This window comes from Rhynchophorus ferrugineus, unplaced genomic scaffold (assembly GCF_030347505.1).
Source record: "Rhynchophorus ferrugineus isolate W39M unplaced genomic scaffold, kcgeb_rfMv2 rfM3, whole genome shotgun sequence".
In the NCBI taxonomy this organism is placed as follows: Eukaryota; Metazoa; Arthropoda; class Insecta; order Coleoptera; family Curculionidae; genus Rhynchophorus; species Rhynchophorus ferrugineus.
The window spans coordinates 73,942,781-73,968,658 of NW_027472582.1; the positions used below are offsets into that span (position 1 = coordinate 73,942,781).

At 32.5% G+C, this 25,878-nt stretch overlaps 2 protein-coding genes across 5 annotated transcripts; both read right to left on the reverse strand.

Moving 5' to 3' along the window:
• Window positions 1-101: 101 nt before the first annotated feature.
• LOC143192386 (cytochrome P450 4C1) lies at window positions 102-21,200 on the reverse strand. 4 transcript variants are annotated; one of them, XM_076397730.1, is made up of 12 exons: window positions 21,061-21,200; window positions 17,021-17,195; window positions 14,099-14,296; window positions 12,752-12,928; window positions 12,615-12,684; window positions 10,525-10,654; window positions 10,099-10,138; window positions 9,942-10,045; window positions 8,474-8,542; window positions 5,899-6,061; window positions 3,595-3,774; window positions 102-333 (listed from the first exon to the last, which is right to left on the reverse strand). In XM_076397730.1, the coding sequence occupies exons 1-12, from the start codon at window positions 21,061-21,063 to the stop codon at window positions 164-166; spliced, it is 1,479 nt and encodes a 492-aa protein (XP_076253845.1). In that variant the 5' UTR covers window positions 21,064-21,200; the 3' UTR covers window positions 102-163. The 4 variants fall into 4 exon arrangements, with proteins under 4 accessions (XP_076253845.1, XP_076253844.1, XP_076253847.1 ...); XM_076397729.1 differs by lacking the exon at window positions 102-333 and adding an exon at window positions 2,865-3,095; XM_076397732.1 differs by lacking the exons at window positions 102-333; window positions 14,099-14,296 and adding an exon at window positions 2,865-3,095.
• LOC143192415 (uncharacterized) lies at window positions 13,304-13,989 on the reverse strand. Its single transcript, XM_076397772.1, has 2 exons — window positions 13,849-13,989; window positions 13,304-13,794 (listed from the first exon to the last, which is right to left on the reverse strand). Exons 1-2 carry the CDS (start codon window positions 13,852-13,854, stop codon window positions 13,438-13,440), a joined length of 363 nt encoding a protein of 120 aa, XP_076253887.1. The 5' UTR covers window positions 13,855-13,989; the 3' UTR covers window positions 13,304-13,437.
• Window positions 21,201-25,878: the final 4,678 nt, after the last annotated feature.

Genomic DNA, 25,878 nt, shown 5'->3' on the forward strand with positions numbered 1-25,878 from the left:
TACAATGGCTGTTTTATTGGACGAATTAGTAATCGGATATTTTATATGAAACCATGTGAGATCTCATTATCTGCAAAAGGTTAAACATTCAAAACAACCTATACGGAATTAAGATTTTTAATAACAAAAAAAATTATGTTCTGTACATAGATCACAATAAATTCTACTCTTTCTTTCTAGCGGTAAAGTGACAATCCAGTTGGGTGATAGTTCTCATTGTCACAAAACTATGGAAGTTCAATTCTTCAAGACTTTTGTATTTTGACGTTATTTTTAGATTGCGTACTATGTTGGCCAGAGATGTTTTCATAGACATAATTGCATACGTTTTTCCTAAAAATTTAAAACAATTTAACAATCATACAAACATTATAAGTACAAAGAAATTGGGTAAAGGTCAAAAAGGAAAGGGTTTGTTAAGCAAATTGTATCATTAATAAAAAAACAATTCAAAATTACCATTACAGGTAACATTAACTACATAGGGTTTAGTATTTTAAAAAAGTGTACCCTTGTAAATAAGTTTTACTATTACTTCGATACTACTTTATTTAGTAGGTTTATTATTAACTAGATATTGAGAATATTTCGAATAACTATTTTCATCTGTTCCAAGCTCCTTCGCCATTTTGAAATCATGCAGATTTCTTAAAATACAAAATATTTATTGATATTAATACTGTAAATTGAACAAATATTAATTTGTATCACTGTTATTAATATTTTCAAGCAGTATATCGACGATTTAGTACTTTATTTTGAAATTTTAAAAACCATATATTTCTCCAAATAAAAATGTCGACGCCTTTAGGAATCACTTTAGAACCTGTGGCATAATTAATATATATATATATATATATATATATATATATATATATATATATATATATATATATATATATATATATATATATATATATATATTCATATATATATATATATATATATATATATATATATATATATATATATATATAGTTCAGTAGTATATATTGAATTTCTATGTTTTTATTCATTTGGACACATCAACATCTACAGCCGTCTAATAAAACAGCCAATGCACATTATAGAGTACCAAAAATCGTCGAATATAGTATCAATTGCACACCAGTTTGTAAAAATTAAAATACCTTTCAAACTCGAGACAGATTCTTCCTTCTCATTTTATCCGAACTAAAAAGAAATAGAATTACTACAACGGAATCAGCTTTTAAAATCCGCTTGGGGTGGTTTTGGTAGGATATTTTACCAAATGTCTGTAAAATTCTTCGAAACAGTGATAATAATTATTAGGTTGCAAACCAAAAGTCAGATTTGATGCGGCAACATTGCAGCTTCTTGACGTCATAAATTTTGATGAAGTACAATGGCTGTTTTATTGGACGAATTAGTAATCGGATATTTTATATGAAACCATGTGAGATCTCATTATCTGCAAAAGGTTAAACATTCAAAACAACCTATACGGAATTAAGATTTTTAATAACAAAAAAAATTATGTTCTGTACATAGATCACAATAAATTCTACTCTTTCTTTCTAGCGGTGAAATGACAATCCAGTTGGGTGATCGTTCTCATTGTCACAAAACTATGGAAGTTCAATTCTTCAAGACTCTTGTATTTTGACGTTATTTTTAGATTGCGTACTATATTGGCCAGAGATGTTTTCATAGACATAATTGCATACGTTTTTCCTGAAAATTTAAAACAATTTAACAATCATACAAACATTATAAGTACAAAGGAATTGGGTAATGGTCAAAAAGGAAAGGGTTTGTTAAGCAAATTGTATCATTAATAAAAAACAATTCAAAATTACCATTACAGGTAACATTAACTACATAGGGTTTAGTATTTAAAAAAAAATGTACCCTTGTAAATAAGGCTTTACTGTTACTTCGATACTACTTTATTTAGCAATCTATTATCATTAGTATTTTAACGTAACGTAGGTTTATTATTAACTAGATAATTAGAATATTTCGAATAACTATTTTCATCTGCTCCAAGCTCCTTCGCCATTTTGAAATCATGCAGATTTCTTAAAATACAAAATATTTATTGATATTATTGTAATATACTGTAAATTGAACAAATATTAATTTGTATCACTGTTATTAATATTTTCAAGCAGTATATCGACGATTTAGTACTCTCGAAATATTCTAAGCTCTTTCACCATATTATTTTGATATTTTAAAAACCATATATTTCTCCAAATAAAAATGTCGACGCCTTTAGGAATCACTTTAGAACCTGTGGCATAATTAATATATATATATATATATATATATATATATATATATTTCATATATATATATATATATATATATATATATATATATATATATATATATATATATATATATATATATATAGTTCAGTAGTATATATTGAATTTCTATGTTTTTATTCATTTGGACACATCAACATCTACAGCCGTCTAATAAAACAGCCAATGCACATTATAGAGTACCAAAAATCGTCGAATATAGTATCAATTGCACACCAGTTTGTAAAAATTAAAATACCTCTCAAACTCGAAACAGATTCTTCCTTCTCATTTTATCCGAGCTAAAAAGAAATAGAATTACTACAACGGAATCAGCTTTTAAAATCCGCTTGGGGTGGTTTTGGTAGGATATTTTACCAAATGCCTGTAAAATTCTTCGAAACAGTGATAACAATTAGAGGTTGCAAACCAAAAGTCAGATTTGATGCGGCAACATTGCGACGTCTTGACGTCATGAATTTTGATGAAGTACAATGGCTGTTTTATTGGACGAATTAGTAAACGAGTATTTTATATGAAACCATGTGAGGTCTCATTATCTGCAAAAGGTTAGACATTCAAAACAACCTATACGGAATTAAGATTTTTAATAACAAAAAAAAGATGTTCTATACATAGATCACAATAAATTCTACTCTTTCTTTCTAGCGGTGAAATGACAATCCAGTTGGGTGATCGTTCTCATTGTCACAAAACTATGGAAGTTCAATTCTTCAAGACTCTTGTATTTTGACGTTATTTTTAGATTGCGTACTATATTGGCCAGAGATGTTTTCATAGACATAATTGCATACGTTTTTCCTGAAAATTTAAAACAATTTAACTATCATACAAACATTATAAGTACAAAGGAATTGGGTAATGGTCAAAAAGGAAAGGGTTTGTTAAGCAAATTGTATCATTAATAAAAAACAATTCAAAATTACCATTACAGGTAACATTAACTACATAGGGTTTAGTATTTTAAAAAAAATGTACCCTTGTAAATAAGGCTTTACTGTTACTTCGATACTACTTTATTTAGTAGGTTTATTATTAACTAGATAATTAGAATATTTCGAATAACTATTTTCATCTGCTCCAAGCTCCTTCGCCATTTTGTTTTCGAATTATAAAAATCATGCAGATTTCTTAAAATACAAAATACTTATTGATACTGATTATTGTAATATACTGTAAATTGAACAAATATTAATTTGTATCACTGTTATTAATATTTTCAAGCAGTATATCAACGATTTAGTACTTTATTTTGATATTTTAAAAACCATATATTTCTCCAAATAAAAATGTTACTTACCGATACAGTTCCGTGGCCCTGCGGAGAAGGGAATATAGCAATACTTTGGTCGTTTAGCGACCTCTTCCGGTAAAAACCGATCAGGATTGAATCGTAATGGATCTGGCCAAAACTTCTCGTTACGATGAAGTTTTATGATATTTATGTATATGTCGACGCCTTTAGGAATCACTTTGGAACCTGTGGGATTATAAATTTATATATAAAAGAAATGTTTAACTTTCTTGGACTTTTGACAACAATAAAAATATTGATATTTGAAATTTTTGGTATCTCTTTGTGGACATTTCGACAGTAAGTGAAAATGTCTTCAAGCTAAAATGTTCAACACATTGTAAATTGTACCACTCCAAAGTTTCCATTGAATTTAAATTTGAATAATAGTTAAGGCCAACTTGTTTCATCATGTTTATTATATTAACGAAAGTAAATATGTGAATGTGCAGTTTACGTAACATCAGACTGTACAAGAACCAATAACAAAAAATAATAATATCATACCATATAGCAATAACAAGAAACAGGTCAATTGAAAATTTCCCGGCCTGACACATAGATGGCGTCACTAGAATTAAATCCATACGTTTTTTAGTTAGCCCTAACCCTCAAAAGATGCGTGTATAGATTTGACAGCTGCCGGATCATTAGTTTGCTTTTTTTATAGCATTTTGAGTGAAGCAATTTTAGTCATTGTGGAAAAAATGGATAAAAAGGAATTTCGCGTGTTAATAAAATATTGCATTTTTGAAGGAAAAAAATACGGTTGAAGCAAATACGGACACGGAGTTTCCGGACACTGCCACAGGAAAATCAACCATTTTAGACCAAGTTTAGATGTGGTGAAATGAGCACCGAAAACGGTGAACGCAGTGGACTGCATTTTGAATAACTGAACATGTACATCATATCATTCACGAATATTTGGGTATGAAAAAGCTCTGTGCAAAGTGGGTGCCACGCGAGCTCACTTTTGACCAAAAACAACGACGAGTTGATCATTCGGAGTAGTGTTTGAAGATGATTTAGTGTAACAAACCCAAGTTTTTGCATCGATATATGACAATGGATGAAACATGGCTCCATTATTTCACTCCGAATTCCAACGGCAGTCGTCCGAGTGGACTGCACACGATGAACCCGCTCCAAAGCGTGGGAAAACGCAACAGTCGGCTTGCAAGGTCATGGCGTCTGTATTTTGGGATGTGCATGGAATCATTTTTATTGAGTACCTTGACAAAGGAAGGACCATCAACAGGGACTATTACATAGAATTATTGGACCGTTTGAAGGACGAAATCGCCAAAAAAACGGCCGCATTTCAAGAAAAAGGAAATGCTGCTTTACCAAGACAAGACGGGGCCTTGTCACAAGTCAATGAAAACGATGGCAAAATCCATGAATTGGGTCTCGAATTGTTTGCTCATCCACCGTATTCTCCAGATCTGCCCCCAGGGAATTTTTTTGTTCTTAGATCTCAAAAGAATGCTCGCTCGGGAAGACCTTTTCGTCGAGTGAGGCTTATTTTGGAGCAAAGGACAAATCGTACTACAAAAATGGTATCGAAAAGTTGAAGGGTCGCTTAATCAGTATATCACCCTTGAAGGGAATTATGTTGAATAAAAAAAACAATTCTGCCAAAAAATGTGTTTTACTATGGTAGACCTGGGACTTTTCAATTGACCTCTTATCTCGGAATGTATCCCGATGCAAAACCACTGGAAGGAACATGTAAAATAAAAAATAAAAAACTGAGAAGTATTATAAATGCACCGAGATACCACGTGACTGATGACTTAAACCGAGATCTTTAGTTACCGACTGTCACATAGGAAATAAAGAAACATGAGGACAGACTCAACTAAATATCAAAGTAATAGAACTCTTGAACATTTGAACACAACATTTGAATCAAATCGTTTGATCTTGTGTAATGTAGTATGGTGCGGTTCATTTAATAGAGAAACCAGACTAAGATAGGTACCTAAACTTAAATTATAATAATAACAAGTTGTCGGTTAGTTGGCAATGTCTAGTAACAATGTAATAAATAAATTTTAAAAAATATTTATTATGATTTTATATTTCACAACAATTTTATTCAATCAAATCAAAATTCGACTCTAAAAGAGAAGAAGGAAAGTGATGAGACTTCAACGAAACCAGAATTAGGGACAGGGGAAGAGACAAAACCTAAAGAAATATTTAGATGACATTCTTTGTACCAATCTCAAGACATTTATTACCCATGTTTATTTGAATTAAATTTATTTCTTTTGCAATGCTGATATCAAAGATAATACAAACCACAGTGAATATCTTGTTTGGCGTGTCGCCCCACTGTGGGGATTGGTGGGAGGATCCTCATTGACTCCAGTATCACTCTTTCTGTGTATTTTAAGTTATGTAAGTCCTCAGGTCCGATGGCTTTATCTCCAACATAGGTCATAACTTCTTCATACATTTTTTCCTGAAATATAAAGTAGTTTTAAGTTGTTAGGCACAAGATAATTTTCATCTGTCTCTGTGTAGCTTGATCAGCAATATCTATTGGTAAAGATTCGAAATAATTGTAAACAATTGTTAATCAACCTAAGCTAATTAATAAATTCGATGATTTTGACATTTGTCATATAGTATGGGGCAAAAGTCCCGCTAGCATTTCGATTTGACACTAAGATGGGGGCAAAAGTCCCGCTACCATTTTGAGTGCCTGCTATCTCGGTTGTGTCGTGTCGTTTTAACCATTGTGTTGTGTAGACGTCCAAATTTTATCATGTATAAATATACGCTATAATAATGAGCAGAAATAGTGACAACATTTATTGAAAATAATCATTCCATTATTGCCATTCAGCGGAAATGGCGTTAATGTTAGCGAGTCTTTTGCCCCACGTTGTATATTATAAGAGTTTTTCTTTATAACAGATCAATAGATGGCGCTACTAGAATTAAATCCATATCTTTTTTAGTTAGCCCTAACACTCAAAAGATGCGTATATAAATTTGACAGCTGTCGGATCATTAGTTTGTGAATTATATTATTTTGAGTAAAACAACATTGGTTATTGTGAAAAAAATCGATAAAGAGGAATTTCGCGTGTTGATAAAATATTGCTTTTTGAAGGGAAAAAATACAGTTGAAGCAAAAATTTAGCTTGATGCCGAGTCTCCGGACATTTCCCCAGGAAAATCAACCATAAAGGATTGATATACTAAGTTTAGATGTGGTGAAATGAGCACCGAAGATGATGAATGCAGTGGACGCCCAAAAGAGGTTGTTACCGGCGAAAATATTTAAAAAATCCACAAAATCATTTTAAATAACCGTAAATTGAAACTGAATGAAATAGCAGACACTCTAAAGATATCAACTGAATGTGTACTTCATATTATTCACAAATATTTGGGTATGAGAAAGCTCTGTGCAAAGTGGGTGCCGCACGAGCTCAGTTTTGACCAAAAACAACGACGAGTTGATGATTCGGAGTAGTGTTTGAAGATGATCAACCGTAATAAACCCGAGCTTTTGTATCGATATGGGATAATGGATGAAACATGGCTCCATCATTTCACTCCGAAGTTCAGTCGACAGTCATCCGAGTGGACTGCGCACGATGAACCCACTCTAAAGGGTGGGAAAACGCAATAGTCGGCTGGCGAGGTTATGGCGTCTGTATTTTCGGATGCGCATGGACTACTTTGAAAAAGGAAGGACCATCAACGGCGACTATTACATAGCATTATTGGACCGTTTGAAGAACGAAATCGCCGAAAAACGGCCGCATATGAAGAAAAAGGAAATGCTGCTTTACCAAGACAATTCACCGTATCACAAGTCAGTGAAAACGATGGCAAAAATCCATGAATTAGACTTCGAATTGCTTTTTCGTCCACCGTACTCTCCATATCTGGCCCCCAGCGACTATTTCCTGTTCTCAGATCTCAAAAGAATGCTCGCTGGGAAGAAATGTTGGTCGAATGAAGAGGTGATCGCCGAAACTGAGGCCTATTTTGAAGCAAAGGACAAATCGTACTACAAAAATGGTATCGAAAAGTTGGATGGTCACAATAATCAGTGTATCACCCTTGAAAGGAATTAGGAGAAAGGATTAAAAATTGTGGCAAAAAATGTGTTTTAGTATCCTAGGCCGGAAACTTTTCAAGTGACCTGTTAGTGCAATTCTATAAATTAGTTCTAATTGGAAGATTCAATGTGAACAATAATTATAATGTAATTTATTCAAACTATTGTCCTTATTCTTATCTTTCCAATAATTTATGGATTCTATTTCGAAAGAACAATGTATCGTTTGAGGCTATCCATGAATTGACCTTTTTTGGTATCATCATAAAAAGTGAAGCGCTGCTCAAACAGGTCACGGCTCATATGTATCATAAGAAGTAGTAGTCAGAAGGGGCAAGGTCTGGAGAATACGGCGTGTAGAGGAGCACTTCCCATTTCAAAGTTTCCAAGTATGTTTTCGCCGGATTTGCAACATGCGATCGAGCGTTGTCATGCTGAAGATTAACATTGTTGTGTCCTTGGTCGTATTCCGTCCGTCTTTGAGCTTTGTTCGTCTCAAAAGCATCATTTGTAGTCTTCAAATCCTCTTATTCAAATTTTCTGAAAAGTGGCTAACATCTTTTAACTGTTGGAAGGAATGTGAACGAGGGAGAAATTGATGTTCTGAAATAATCTTTCTTTTTTCTATTATATTATTAAGCCTCTTTATCTATGCTTTCACAAAAACCTTCGAAATTATCGATAGTCAACAGTAGGAGATAACGCCTTCTGGTCTTTTACCCGATATTTGAGTTGCCATCTATAGTTAAAAATATGGAGAATAAGGCGTATCTATTTTTACATCAAAATACTTACTTGTACTTCTTCATACATTCCAAGCAGAGTTACGATAAATGCCATCGTTGTCCCAGTAGTGTCCGAAGCCTGTCAATACAACAATAATACAAGGATCATAATCAACTTTGAGAATATTACACCCCTCTGAGTGCCTTTTATGTTTTTGAATTAAATTGCGCCAAGAGACTATGTCTATTACTTTGGCAAAAATTGTTTTTTATATATAAAAAGTATTAAACATCAAATGAAACAAAACATTTGGTAGATTATTTTTCTTCGTGGTCTACCACCATTTGCAAAATGAAAATAAAAGCAAGCAGCTCAAAAGAGTGTCAGAGCCCAGAAATCATCAAAAAGAAATATTGTGAAAATCCAAAACCATTTTAATCACATGAATAAAATATAAAACATTATAAAATAAATATATGTTATGTTTTACAAGATAAACTGACCATTTGCATTCGCTAATGTTTGTTGAGTTATCTCCTTTCTTGGGGCATAAAAAATATCACTACATAGTATAAAACAAAGTCGCCTTTTCTGTCCCTATATCCCTATGTGCGCTTAAATCTTTAAAACTACGCAACGGATTTTGACGCGGTTTTTTTCAATAGATAGAGTGATTCAAGAGGAAGGTTTATATGTATAATACATGCATAATATACTAAGGCAACATTGCTAATTTTAGAGGTTTCTAACGTGATGTCGTAAATTAACCTATTTTTTTAGGCTTATTTAGCAATTAGCAAAAACGCTGCCTAACCCTACGAGTTAGATCAAATTAATGTACTACAGTATTGTACACCATAAAAAGGTCTACAAAAAAGTCCGCGATGGTATATGTTTATCTTTTAGGGATAACCCACATTAACCATTTTTATTGTTTACTTTTTACGTGAGAAAATGGCTTATTTACGAAGCTATTTTAAGCAATACGGCATTAATCCTTATCGAATTAAGTACCTTAAATACAGTGTGCAATTAATATAGATCAATATGGTTCCTTACAGCATGTAAATTAAACAAATATTTTCGGAGATATTACAAATTTAAAATTTGCGTTTAAAAATGTGTAATGTAATAAAAATTGTATGAATTTAGATATTCCAAAGATAGCAGGAAATCTTCATAGTAAGTATAGGGGAAGAGGAATTGTTTTACTCCAAATTTAATGCGTGCAGGCCAAGGGCAGTAATGAATGAACCAAAAATACTGGATCGATTTTAATCATGTTTTCATTGAGTGACATAGGCATATATATTTCATGCCCGTTCAAAGTCGGAGCGGGCCGCTATGTTTTTATATACAACGTTCATATTTTTTCTGTAGTGTATTTAATTTAGTCTCAGCATTGCACCCGTGCGAAGCCGGGGCGGGTCGCTAGTAGCTTAGTTTAAAACCCTTAATATAGATTAGCAACATTCATCCTATTCGCTTTAGTTAACTCCCTCCGCCCTCTGCCTTAAGAGTAGATTTAAGTACTTACCGCAGACAAAAATAAAGTTATCTCGTCTTCGATTTCTTTATCCGTCAATTTCATGTCTCCATTCAACAAGGTGTCCGCAATTTTCAGTGTGGTGTCAGCAATGACTGTAAAATACTCGTTGTATTCCAACAATTTTTCATTGATTAAGCCAACATACCTGGACTCTGTTTGAAATCTCTTCGTTTGTCTTTAAGTATCTAAAAGAAAACTAACATATAAAATATTTGTCCCAAATGCATAATAAAATATTTTTAACAAACTGACTTTTGAGTCAGTACCGAGCAACAAACTAGATTTGTTTTGTTCGTAATTTAATTGAAATTGAACACCGATATCTGATTATTTTAGATAAAAATATGTGAAAACCTAACTTGGTTTCAATGGAGCTATCTCGGAAGTGCACTCTTGTAGATAAAAGAAGAATATTGAAAATCGGTCCATAATGGACGCAGAAACGGTCCATGATTATTCTAGATTGAGTTCTAACTCAATCACTTGTTTTCTTTTCAGAGTAGTGAGAAAGATCATCGATTGCGCCGAAACCCATTAGTAAACAATATATTATAACTATAAATCTACTTACAACATTCACAAATTCGCTGACAGCTTTCAAATATCCAAGGGTTTTCAGTCCTTCATGAATAAAACCCCATATAACGACGCTGAGGTTGAAAACTTCAAAGACACAGCGTTTTCTACAGATTTCCTGTAACCTAGTACAAGAAAATAATCACTATCTGTTGAATATTCAAATTATGATTGAATATTCAAATTATGATTATTGAAATATTCAAAATTATGATTTGTATGTAACGAATCATACCCAGAGCTTTTTTGAAATTATGATGATTCAGAAATGCAAATAGACGTAGATTTTAACATGAATGTCACATGTGTTAAAGAAAAAATAACCTAGTTTGAATATATGAACACGTATTTTCTCTATAGTAACACTCAACTCATTCAAAATTTACTTAAAAAATCACTGTAATCTCGCGTATTTTCAAGTTATGAGCTTAATAATCACCATTTTTTCAAACTTTTTTTTTGTTAGATAATGTCTAGAACAACAAAGAAAGGAATTAACATATCTTCATCTACGGTCCCTACTTCTTCTTAGAAGCCTGAGGGTGTAAAATCAGGCGATTAAAAAGGTTGATCAATCAAATTACACTTTTTAAAGGTTGAGGTAAAAGGTACCATCAAAAATGAAAAAGAACGAACAATTTTGTGATGTCATGTACTGCAAAAGAAAATTTTTACTCGTTGGAGCATCATTTCTGTACGAGGGTCACTATTTATATTTCGGGAATAAGAAAAACAAATAGTTAAGCAGGGATTATATTTTTATTGCCTTTCAAAGTACTTGCCACGATGGTCGATACACTTTTGGATACACTTAAACCAATTTTCAAAGCATTTATTCCATTCCGAATGAGGTATTTTCAAAACATGATTTTCATTCATATTCAGGGATGGGAAATAAAATAAATCATTGGGTGCCAAATCAGGGCTGTACGGCGGATGACCCATCAAATTGGTGTTTTGAGTGCTCAAATAGTCTCTTGTTTGAGAGCTCGCATTGTCATAATGAAGAATAATTCGGCGTCTCTTGTTTGTTTTCCTTATTTCACCGAAGACTTCTGGCAAACAAATGGTTGTGTACAAAACAGAATTTACTGTTCTGCGATCCTCTAAAGGTACTGTTGTAATATGACCAGTTTTCCCGAAGAAACAGGTCACTATTTTCTTTGAAGAGCTTCGTGCGCGAACAACTTTTGTTGGATTTGGTTCATCTTGGATCACCCATACAGTCGACTGCTGCTTACTTTCGGGCTCATACGAATATAACCATGATTCGTCACCTGTCACGTCTTTATAAACGTCTCTCTAAGCACTGCGATTGAATTTCTTAAGTATTTCTTTGCAACAATCGACACGAGCAATTTTTTTTGGGCGATTGTCAAATTGTCTGAGATCCAACGTAAAGATAACTTTCGCACAGCTAAGTGTTCATGTAAAATCGCATATATGTTGGTGAAACTTATGCTTAGGGATGCCTCAATCTCACAATAGGTGACATGACGATCTTGCTTAATCATTTCGCACACATCATGGATGTTTTCTAGCGCAACAGCCCATTTTGGACGACCTTCACGAAACTCGTCGGACAGCGAACTACCACCACGATTGAATTCACTAAACCAGCGATACACGGTGTTTTTGATGGACCTTCATCGCCAAAAGTCAAATTAAGTTGATTGATGCACTCTTGCCGTCGTAATCCACGTCGAAAACGTAAAAAATCATCGCACGAATATGTTCACGATTCAGTTCCATTTTTTGCCGAGACGAAACTTTCAACTAAATATAAAATAAACAAATAGCGCCCGTGCGACAGAATGTTCTGAGGACGTATATCGTCAAAATATCAAACTTTACGATGGAACCATCAAATGGACTCACATGACAACAGTGTTGCCAATTCCCGAAATATAAATAATGACTCTCGTATCAGTCCGAGAACTTTTCAACTTATTCTCGTATAAAATTCAAATAATGCTCCTAACATAGGGAAAAACAGCTTTAAAATATTTGCAAAATTATTTTCAATATAATTATCAATAACATATCATCCACCCTGTATAATAAATTTATTTATGTTAATATTACCTGTCTAGGTCCTCTACGATACTGTATTCTGATTTCTTTTGAGTATTATAATTTCTTCCCATTATGGCTTCTGGAATTATTTCAAAACAATATATATATTTAGTGATATTTGAAATCAGTCGGTCAAATTGCTTTACCGCAGAATCCATCTATGCTGTAGTTCTGAAAAGCAATATACAGGTCTGGACGATCTGGTTTCCTCAAAGCATCGACCAAAGCTGTACTGTTCGTATAGAAAAATTCGACGAATGACTTCAAGATCGATGGACTAAATGATTTCACGAAGTGCCTTCTGCGAGTTTTCCACTGGGGACCTTAAAACATTATTGAATATGTAATATATGACGTTTTGTCTTAACTAATAGTTCATTCTCAGCACTATACTTCCCAATTTTCCCTACATGGGATCTTAAGAAATATTTATTTATTTATTATTTTAAAAGTCCATCAGCCTCTTGGGCTATTTAGTTTCGAGTTACAATGTAGGACCTTGGCATCACGAGTTGCTGTCTCGGTACTTCAAGCTTTCCACAATCCAGAAGGATGTGTTTGACGCTCTGTTGTATTTGACATTCATCACATTGTGGAGGGTCTTTTCTTTTTAACAAATGCTCATGTGTTAGTCTGCTATGTCCTATTCGCAGCCGAGCAAGGATGCTCAGTTGGAACCTGCTAAAGTTATTAACATTAGGAGATCCCATAAGGAGATCCCAATTTAGTTGATGCAGTTTTTTGCATGTGTGTGTGAGCGTCTTCCTTACTAAATAGAACGCTTAGTTTAAATGAATCTGCCTTTCTGCTCGCCAGATAGTCAGCTCTTTCGTTACCGGAAATTTCTGTGATAGAGGGAACCCCTAGGATAATTTCTCCTTATTCCACCCCCCCCCTCGACCAGTGCTGTATGTAGCTCTCTGGTAGCTTTAACTAGAGGGCGGACTGTCTTTACTGAAATCAGGCTATCCGAGGAACTCATTGAGTCCGATATTATAAGTATTGATGTGCCTATTAATGACCTATCCAGAGGCAGATATGGTCTTGTAAATGGCCAAAAGCTCTGCAGAAAAAATGTTAGTAATAGTGAAAGTAAAAAGTGCTCATCCATTAGCCTTGAAGTGTATGAGGCACCGACGAAACCATTCGTGTAAATGGCGAGATGATTTGGGTAATTCTCCGCAAGTGCCTGGGCAAAGAGCTGTTTTACTATGGAGAAGCCAATATATTCTTTGTTTATTACCTCCATGGATAGGTCTATGGGTATATTGGAGTACTCTGGACAGATTGTGGAACTATTAAGAGCAATAAAAAAAATCTATTGTCATCACTGTTAGGGTAAGAACCGAAATTTGATGTGGCAACATAGCGACTTTCTAACCTCACAAAATTTAATGGTGTGCACTGGCTGTTATTGGACGTATTATACATACGTTCAGCAGGAAATAACATAGGTGAAACAAGAAGAATTTATGATATAAAAATAAATATACCTTCAACTACAAGTAGACTGTTACCAAACAACCATCGTAATTGCTCATAAATACAAGACTTGTCTATGCTGTGCGGATTATTTAGTATCATTTTCACTTCATCCACATCATCGGTCACGTACGAATATTGATGTCCCGTCCAGAATCCAAAAGGTGTACCCAGTTTGTTCGGTAGTTCATTTACTATTTCAAACAATTCTGAAAATCACTAATTATTATTGACTATAATCGACAAGACTATGAGCGAATGTTATTTCAATGGATTAACAGTAGATTAAAGTAATATAAGTGTTTTTTTTTTGGAGAGTAACCTTGTCAGTTAAGAACATATTCTAATCTAGAGGCACAAAGTTTAGGTATTTTTTCAAGTGAAATAAATATTTTTTCCTGATATTACGGTTGTTCAAAAAAAACGAGATATTAATATATCAATTGAGAAGTCCACGGCCTACCATAGCAAAACACATTTTTTTGGCAAAATTAGTTTTTTTTGTTCAACATAATTCCCTTCTAGGGTGATACACTGATTATAGCGACCCTCGAACTTATCGATACCATTCTTGTAGTACGATTTGTCCTTTGCTTCAAAATAGGCTTCAGTTTCGGCGATCACCTCTTCGTTCGACGAAAATATCTTCCCAGCGAGCATTCTTTTGAGGTCTGAGAACAGGAAATAGTCGCTGGGGGTCAGATCTGGGGAATACGGTGGATGAGGGAGCAATTCGAAGCCCAATTCGTGGATTTTTGCCATCGTTTGCACTGACTTGTGACACAGTTCATTGTATTGGTGAAGCAGCACTTTCTTTTTCCTCAAATGCGGCCGTTTTTTGGCGATTTCTTTCTTTCAACGGTCCAATAATGGTATGAAATAGTCGCTGTTGATGGTTCTTCCTTTTTCGAGGTAGTCAGTGAAAACTATTCCATGCGCATCCAAAAATACAGACGCCATAACTTTGCCAGCCGACTGTTGCATTTTCCCACGCTTTGGATCGGGTTCATCGTGTGCAGTTCCACTCGAATGACTGTCGATTGGACTTCGGAGTGAAATGATGGAGACATGTTTCATCCAATGTAACATATCGACGCAAATACTCGGGTTTATTACGCTTGATCATCTTCAAACACTGCTCCGAATCATCAACTCCTCGTTGTTTTAGGCCAAAAGTGAGCTCGCGCGGCACCCACTTTTCACAAAGTTTTCTCATACCCACATATTCGTGAATGATATGACGTGATGATATGATAATGACGTTCAAATGATATCTTTAGAGTGTCTGCTATTTCATTCAATTTCAATTTACGGTCATTCAAAATCATTTGGTGTTTTTTTAAATGTTTTTGTTGATTACAATCTCTTTTGGGCGTCCACTGCGTTCACCATCTTCGGTGTTCATTTCACCATGTCTAAACTTAACATACCAATCCTTGATGGTTGATTTTTCTGGGGCAGTGTCCGAAAACTCGGCTCAAGCCAAGCTTTTGCTTCAACTGTATTTTTCCCTTCAAAAAGCAGTATTTTATCAAGACGCGAAATTCCTTTTCATCCATTTTTTCATAATAACAGAAGTTGCTTCACTCAAAATGCTATAATTCACAAACTAATCATCCGACAGCTGTCAAATTTATACACGCTTCTTTTGAGGACGCTAGCTAAAAAACATATGGATTTAATTCTAGTAGCGCCATCTATGTGTCAGGCCGGGGAGGTTTCAATTGACTTCTGGTTATTTTAACATTTTCAATTTTTTAAGAATATTAGACCTATAAATTAGGTTTAAAGAATCTAAAAAAGAGATGATGTTACTGTTACTCTTAACCAACTTCATGTTGAAGCTTGATAGACACACATCACTTTTTTGTATGCAATTTCGTCGATGTGAGAACAAGAAATGATTTCAGGGTAAGCAAGAGACATGGGAACTACATTGTCATGTATCAATATCAATGGCAAGGCCGAATATACATGGCTCCAAGCTAATGCTCTGTATTTGGTGGGATCATCTTGGTGTGATATGAGCTGCTAAAGCCTAATGAAACACACTTGATGCGTTTGAGTATAGCATTGTGCGAAAAAGACCAGGATTAAGAACAAAGCCACAGTAAGCTTATTCTTCAGCATGATAACGTTACGTCACATGTTACAAAACCGACGAGAACATACCTGGAAATATTAAAATAGGAAGCGCCATATTCTGCATACTCTGATCCTTCTGATTACTACTTATTACGTTAAAAGTACCGGTTAAACTATCGGTGGACCATACCTCGGATAAAATGAATTGTGCCAATTTCTTACAATATAAACAAATTTCTTTTCACCATATTATCGACTGTTCAAAAATGTAATGCATTTCTTACAGTTTCTTTTAACATTTGTTTTAATTAACAATAATTAATAATATTATTTTGATACGATAAATGTATGTATAGAGAAGACACATTAAAATTCCAAGTAAATCTACAGTTTTAGTTTTTAGACGCCGCATCTCTAAAACAGCAACGTCTTCGTAAATCATTTAAATTTTGAAAAGTCCTCATAAGGGCAGAAAAGATCGATCTTGCCAAATTTCTAGATTAAATAACCCCTTGTGTAACTTAATGTTGAATATGTTTCATTTAAGACGTTATGCTGCAACTTGTACGTCTATCAAGAATATAACCTTCAAGCATTACCGATTTTGCATCCTCATGCTATGTCATGAGCTCATTAGTTGTTAGTCATATATCATATTACTGTTAACTATACTCAAAGTTCTCTAAAAGCATCAAGCATATTCAGATTAATGTTTAACATCGTTCAAAATTAATTCACATTTTTAACATCAAATAAAATCTTAAACACTTTTAACGCAGATTTTCTTTGGTTTCCTTTTTTTTAGTCAACCAAAAATACTGATACCTAAGAATCACCAATTAATTTACTTGTTTTTCCAATTTTGTGCAGATTCCCGATGACCGGATAGAAAGGAAATCCATTGACGGTTTTGGCAAATCTGTAAATGTACCTGTTCCTATACAACGATACCAGAACACTGCCTACTACGACTGCCAGCAGGAACCCGGAACACCACAGAATGTTCAACCAAATTTTGCTAATCTATAAAAAAACAATAATATGTTATGTATATCGAAACACCCATTTCTTTTTATTTAGCTCATCACTCTACTATTGGCTAAATGGTGACCGACGTTTTTCATGATATCCTGCAACATCTGAGGCTGAATTTCTTCAATTTCATAACGAATATTGCATTTAAGATGTTGAATCGTTTGCGTTACGAGATGTCCGGTGTCTTCTAGAACGAGGCCTGTCTGCTGTCGTACCGTACTGTCGAAAATTCGCATGTAAACGATAAATTGTGGTTTTGTGAGACAATGGACGATTAGGATATTTTTGACGCAATTTCCGCTGAGTGGTAATATTGGAACGATTATTTTCTATAAATATTGTCACTAATTCGGATGGTTCTTGGGGCGTATATTTATCACTAAAAAAATTTTGACGTCTAACACAATGGTTAAAAAGCAATTGAAATCAAAATGGTAGCGGTACTTTTGCCCCACCTGTTGATACAGGCGTTTACGTTTTCCGAAATCAGTTTTGCTCCAAACTTATAAATATATCTATACTCGAAGCTAATAGAATTCAAGAAATTATAGGCAACAATTATCTTTTACCACCGTAGACAGATGATAAGCAACATTTTTTAAAATTAAAAATAAAATAAAACGTTTAAACTCATAACAACAATCAACGTTAAATTATTTTCCTATTCTAGAACAATTAGCAGACAATAACCATAAAAAGGAACGTTGTATAGACACATATACAATTCTCATTTATTTTATAAAAAAAAATTAAATGTAAAACCTTTAATAATTAATAATGTTAACAAAAGATGTAACTCTTTGAAATTAACTTTACACATGAAGATAAAGTCATAAGGCAGTCATTTTGAATTATTTTAATTGGTAACAAGAAAAGTTCTGGTATGATTTAACACAGATAACTTATGAAGCAGAAGGAACATTTTACGTCATAGGAAACAACATTTCAACTGTAGATTACCTTAAATGTATTAGTGAGAATGCAGTGATTAAACCTAGTTTTATCAGGAATTGTATATACATGTAGTAACAGAAGAAACTAAAGCGATATACAGTTATATAAAAATGACTTGACAAGGAAACACAGTAACAAAGGAAACAAGAACAAAACGTAAATAAGCAAATAGACTCTCTAATGAAAGCAAAGTACATTACTCAGATATATAATTGTTAATTAGGTGGATTAGGCCACCAGGGGATACCACTACATAAAAAAATTGCGCCTAGAACTCTACCTCTTGGGTGATATGGAAAAGCGTTCAATTAAAATATTATAAAACAATTCTAACCTACAAAATATTGTGGGTGTATTATTGTAGATTTAGACTTTGACAATATATGCATTAGATGTACTATAGTGGTAAAATATAGTATAATTGATAACTTTATTTTTGTTTCATTATTTTTACAACATAATTTTTAACGTATACAAAGCCAAAATAAGCAAGACTCAGTTCTGACGTGATAAATTTAGGTGACGTAAGTTCACTGCCACTTTGGATAGAGTAAAAATGTTATTCCTTCTTGATAACATTTCTAGGGTACACGATAGCTTGTAACCGTTAGAAACGAGATATACTTTGGTGCTCTCTTTATCCAGGACTGCTTGCAATTCCTGCTGGTGTTGCAAGAATAGACTAGCAAATATACTCTTTTAAATAATTATGGTTTTTTGGGAGAGGCTCCTCTATCGCTACATGCAAGCTAATTGCGACTATATAAAAAAGAAACATATAATAATTAGATTGTAACATAAACATGACTAATATGGTTAAATACATTTCTGTCGAATCGTTTAAATGGTACTGTTCGTGTAATAATCACATAATTTGATTTTATTATAGGAATTAAATTAGGTAGAACAGCTATCGAATTAAAAAAAAGTAATTAAATTTGTCCATGTACTATTAACGTAAATACAATTGTTTGAAAACATATAATAATGATGGTATGTTTGGTCGGTAACAATACGTGTTACCCAAATTACACTGCAGCACAAAAATATAACATATGTAATTCTTCAATCATCAAAAAATAGTTTTCCAAATTTATTTCGTCTTCTTCGAAGTCTGACGGAGCTAAATCAGGTTAATAAAATGGTTACGGTATGGAATTTGCGTGGAATTTTCGATGAAACACTTGAAACAATATCTTTATATGAATACACGCACCATTCCGTGGAATTTTTAATGCTCAATCTATTATTTTAAAATATCTATATGCTAAGTACATTTTCATTTACATATTTATTTAATTAATGCAATTCTGTCAGCAATGTTATCGATTATTCACCAACATATTAAACTATATTCTATCATAAAAGTAATAGAAATTGATTCAAAGAGATAGAGATATTATTAGAGTACCAGAATTTGTATATTTAATTATACTGTTTATAATTATACTAAACTAGCAATTGAATCGCAGATGAGAATATGATAGTACAATAATAGTAAGAAGAAAACTAAAGAAATCCAAAAATAAACTGTTTCATTACACCAGCCAGAAGAAAGTAAATATCTTGTTATGTAAATAAATCGAGATTGCTGTACAGAAGATGGACGAGGAAGACAGAAGAGAGAGAAGACAACCTGAAAAGATCCTAAAATACAGTATATTTATATTAAAATGTATAACATGTAATATATTCATAGTCAGATAATATATAGATCCACTTCTAACAAATGGCAACAGCTATATATTTTTAGTAAACTTGTACACTTATAACAATATAGTTCACATTTCTCAAAACAATATAATTTTTTGAATACGAAAAAAATCAACTCTTCACAAAATATATTATATATTACTGGAAATTTTACACTATAATTAGTTTATAAAGAAAACTACTGCAAATTATCAGAAAAATGTAAAAATAAAGAAATTAGGATATATTTGACGCAATTTCCGCTGAGTGGCAATAATGGAACGATTATTTTCAATAAATATTGTCAATATTTCTGCTCGTTCTTGTGGCGTATATTTTTCTGTAATAAAACTTGGACATCTACACAACACAATAGTTAAAGCTAAATTGAGCTAAATGTCACATAACCAAGATGGTGCGCAATCAAAATGATAGCGGGACTTTTGCCTCACCTGTAATAAGCTTGGAACAATGTTTATTGCTTCAGGGGCAATTTGTTTTTTACCTTGTCTTGTCATTGATGACGAAAAGTGGATATAATATAGTATAATAATATATAATACATAATATAGTGGATATAATATAGTAGGATAAGCTACTGAAACTATACAAAACCACCAAAAGAGAACCCCACAGACAACAGTTCATTATAGTAAATCAAGCAATAATCGAATATCTACATTCTTCCACTTTCTGCTGTGCCTCTAATAGAAAACTATTTGGAAAATAACCTGAACGAAATTCTGCCCCACTTGCCATATAGCCTAGACATAACCCCTGGAGACAATCGAAACTGGCAAATAAAAAATCTGTCTACGTCCAAAAAATGAGAAATACGTTTAGTATGGCGTTAGTAAATTATTTGAAAATGATAAAAAGTGGAAAAAAAAAGGAATGATTAAATAAATATAAAACATAACAATTAAGCAAAATTAAAATAATAAACAAGTATATATTACAATAGAGTGGCAAAAACATAACATCAGTATAATGTGTAAAATAAAAGTTCTAAGGCACCAATTTTCAATCAATATTGAACATAAATACCTCAAATACTCAAAGTTAATGAATCATAATGAGGATCGACATTTACATTGCCTGCGATAGGTCCAAAATCAAGGAAAATAAATATAATAGTATACGTGACAGTAAATTATTAAATAAATAATAAAGGATGTAAGGATATCAATAAAAGTCAGACACTTACCATTGTTGGAATCCAACTTCTTACAATTCACCTATGGAACTAAATGACCTAATGGCACACTACTTTTTCGTATAAATACCACTTAACAATATCGCAAAATCAATTTTGAACAATTAAATATAATTAGAACCGTAACAACATAATACGTATGTATGGAAACAAACATTCTGCTAAGTACTATCAAATTTATTCGCATTATTTCACATAATTTTAGTGTAGGTATACCCCGGACATGGTAGAAATAGTGATTCACTTTCGTTCTTTAACACAAAACACAGAGAAATTAGAAGTGTATCTACAATATATAACCTATGGACAAGTTTAGCATTAATTTGCCACCAGAGGGCGCGACTGATAATATGAATAGCGGCAAATTTAAAATATTATATTAATAAAAATGCAATATAAGCTTGAAAATACATTTTATTTAAATTTATGTATAATTTACATTACAATTATATCAAAGGAAAATTCATAGAATTTTCTAGGTTTTATGGCAATATATTGTAAAATAACGGATTTAACATACTTTTAAATGTACAAAATTTAATAAACTATAGAATATGGAAGATTTTATATTATCTTAAATATAACTTTGCCAAATATAGAGTACAGTACAATATATATGTTGAAGACTATTCATTTTGAAATGTTTTTTTAAATACTTTCGTTTCCAAATATTTATTGTAACTGTATAATTGTACATCTTCCATATAAGCTGTTATATTTAAATATTTTCACTTTCACTTTTCTCGTCCACTAAAACAAACAACGCCTACAATTATTTTTCTAATTATGTCTCGTGCAGAATGCTCAAAACAGTTACTCATTTTGAAAAATTACAGTCATTTGGTGATATAAAATATTGGACAGACTGCTTGTTAAGTTTTGTGCATAATCTGGAAATTCAATAGAACAGTCAAGATATCATTTACCAACAAAGTAAAAAAGTATCTGGCTTTGTCAAATTACAAAACTCACATTTCCTAACATATTTGGACCAATGTTTTCCTTATTCTATGCCATAGCTAAAATGGAGGTTTGTTATATTTTACAAATAAGTTACATATAATTAACAATATAAAAAAACTTACAATGTAAGGAACAACTGGATACCATATCCTTGTTGAGCAATACTCTTCTACATTTCGTTTTGTAATTATCCTGTGTAAAATGTACATTACAAATCCTTTTGCTGTAATTTAAGACCTCACAAGAGATTCCCATCAGTTTTTCATTTTTTATTGCTAAAAGCCATTTCTGACATAGAGCAGTATCCCTAGGAAAGCTGGGCATTCTATTTGAAATGGTACTACATCCAGGGACGCAACACTTGAGATGTCTTAAGATTTAAACAAATCATTTTAAGTAAAAAAGAACCACAAAAACACAGTTAACAAAATGAGAATATTTAACACGTAAGTTCATAAGTTTCTTAAGTTTGCTTTGTCAGCAATGAAAGAGGCGCTTCTAACAAAATCTTTGTCAAAAAAAATTAAACCGAAATTGTTTGTATATAAAGAAAATTGTTTCTATAGGAGGTATAGAATTAACAAAAAGTCCAAAATATCCAGTAAAAGTTTAATTATTTCCACCAAGTATAAACAGGCGTACACTACGCCTTCTTATTTTTTAGAATAGACTTCTGAAGGTAAACAGTATCAAATTTCAGCTTTGCTACCATATTAATGCCGCGAGCCACCTGGTGGCAAATTAAATAACTAAAACACTGTATCGCATGCACACATTTAAGATACCCCTCTAAATTCTCAATATTTTGTGTTCTTTAAATTACTTAAGTAATTCTTCTAATACTATTAATTTGCGACATACAACCTGACATTCATTTTGATACGAAGGCTAGAAATTGCGGTAACCGAAATCTAGAATATACACTGCTGAACAAAAATTTAAAACATTTTTAACTTCCAACAGCACCTTATTTTTTCTCGTAACTTTTTCGTACCACAAAAATCCCTTGTCTCCGTCAGTATGCAATGTTGTGACTTGACACATATGTTATTTTATTCTACTGACATTATATAAATTCGTCCAATACCTAGATGTCGCTACTTTTTACTTATTACTTTGCTTTAATCGCTCTGCTAAGAGCCGCGACAAGATCTGATTAGCTGAAATATTGAAATAAGTTGTATTAACGTTTCTATATTTGCGTTTCCTCGTACCCAAAGCAGAGTAACATAGCTCAAAGTATGAGTCTGTTAATATGTTACTTACTTGTTCAACATAAAAATCTATTGAGACAAGATATAATTATTACTACAATGTTATTGTGAAAATCATAGAACGGATAATTAAAACAGTTCAATCAATATACGTCAGAATAGAGAAAACATCAAAAAACAATACTAAACAATTAACATCCTTGTTGAAAATGTTATCTCGATTTTGAAGCCTTAAGCCAAAACATTAATTATAACATCTTAATTATAATAAGGTTTTTAATTGATGGCACTTTACAAACAACTTTTTAAAAGGTAACAAAATATTTTCACGTAGTACAATTACATTTAGCTTTAACGTCATTTTGCCATATCTCTATATCTTTATATATATATATATATATATATATATATATATATATATATATATATATATATATATATATATATATATAATTGTATACGTACCAGGTAAAAACAATGCTAAGTTACACTCACATCTTTGATCTAGCTAACTAGGGTTATTTCTTCCAAGGAAAACTATGTCTGGTTTTTTTATTTCCGCATATACACAACACTTTAGAGGATGAAGATATATTATAATCAAATAATAGTGATTATATTTAAGACACAAAAATGCTAATTGGATTTTATGCCAGACACACAAAAATGGCGACGTAAACAAACTGAAACAAACAATCGGTTTATAGAAATGAGCCGATCAAATGCCTTGGTAGGCCAATTCGAATGAACCAATCAAAAAAATGGTCTGAGAGCCAGCATTGAACGGACCACACAAAACATTTCCTCGGTTTTGCCTATTTAAGCAAAACCTCTATATATACTCTATGAGTGCCATTCTCACTACGCCTGACGTAAGGAATAGAGCGTTTAGATTTTTATAACATTTAGAGATTAAGTTATTACTTCATTATTATATAAAAATCAGTAGTACAAAAAGTAAAGTGAATTCTCGATGTAGGAAGTATTTGGCTGTCTTTAAAAAATGGTTGATAATGTTAAAAAGCCCAAACTGACTATTTGGTATTTTATTGTAAATTGTGGTAAGTTTATTCATGTTAATAATCCTATAAAATATTAAATAAGCCGGCTTGGTGGCGCAGTGGTAAAGGCAATAGGACGGTCCTCCTACTGTTGCGATAGCCGTTGGTTCGAATCCTGCTGGGCCATGGTTATAAATGTATAGTTGTGATTGTTTAATATTTATAACTGACCTAGACAAGAATGCAAAATTCGACAAGGAAAGTGATCACGCCAGTAACCAGGCTGGGTAAGGCCGGATGTCTTCTGGGATGATTTCTAAAGTTGGTCACTCGCCAGTCGGTAGGCTTAATGCTGAAGACTGTGGTTCGAAGCCTACATTAAAGTTTAGGCCCAGTCCAGATAAACGCATGGTTGGTAAAAGCAGACTCTAAAATATATATATATATATAAAAAAATCAAATATTTATTTTTCAATTTTATATTTATTTATTGTTTGATTTTGATTTAATCACCTTCCGAAAGAAGCTATGCAAACTGCGATATAGTTTTATTCTTGGATCAATTATTTGATAGTTCAACAACCACCGAAATAATAGCTACTGAAACCTTTTAAACCTTTTTAGAGAGGATTTACCGATGTTCAGCGTAGCAGGAATTTTAGTTCAAAGCATTTCAGGACTTAAATAATGCTTATTACTTAAGTATGAACACATTTGTTAAAGTGCCATCAATTAAAACTTACTTTGATCACCCTCATTGCTTTAACGAAAAAGAATGGTGTAATTATATGAATAAATATGTTGGCTTAAGGCTACTTAACCAAGATAGTTTGAAATTTTTTTGGATCTATTAGAGCTCCTGTGTTCAGGAATCCTTCCTAATATATTTGAGAAATCATTTAGTGCTCATCATCAGTACGTTCAATACTAACGGGAGATATATTGACTTTGACAACTTTGTAATTTCAATTCTAGATGTTCCTATACGAAGAAACTGGGTAAGGCAATACCCCATGCCCCAGAACATTGTTCTATTATACAGTCAGTGGGTAGTTGAGATATCTGTTTTCTTTTATCTCGCGATATTGCCACAGTGATAATGTATATAACATATAATTTATAAAAGCGCAGTTCGTTTAATTTCGGTTAGTAAACCTATAACAGGGTGCATTGTTTTAAAAGTATCAAAGGTTGTTTTACTAGAATCACTCGACTTAGAATATATTTTTAAAATTAGGCGCTATTACAATTTTGTATTTTTACTTAAAGAAAATTTGTTGAAATTCATCAAAAAAATAGCGCCACTAACTTACCAAAACCTGAGGGGTAGAGATGCCGAAAAAATGTTAATATATCGATATACATAAGCCTATATTTTTCGATATTTTTTCAAAAAAATAAATATATTCCTTAAACGTTATAAAAAAAATTAATTAATTTTGATAAAACTTTATATTGGTACTTGATTATAAAGATTTAGTTTATTCTGGTAGTTAATTGTCTAACAGTTTTTTAAAAATATAAATAGCCGGCTTGGTTAGCACAGTGATAAAGGCGAGAGGATGATACATACTGTTGCGACAGTAGCGGGTTCGAATCCTGCTGGGGCATGGTCGTAAATTTATGTTTGT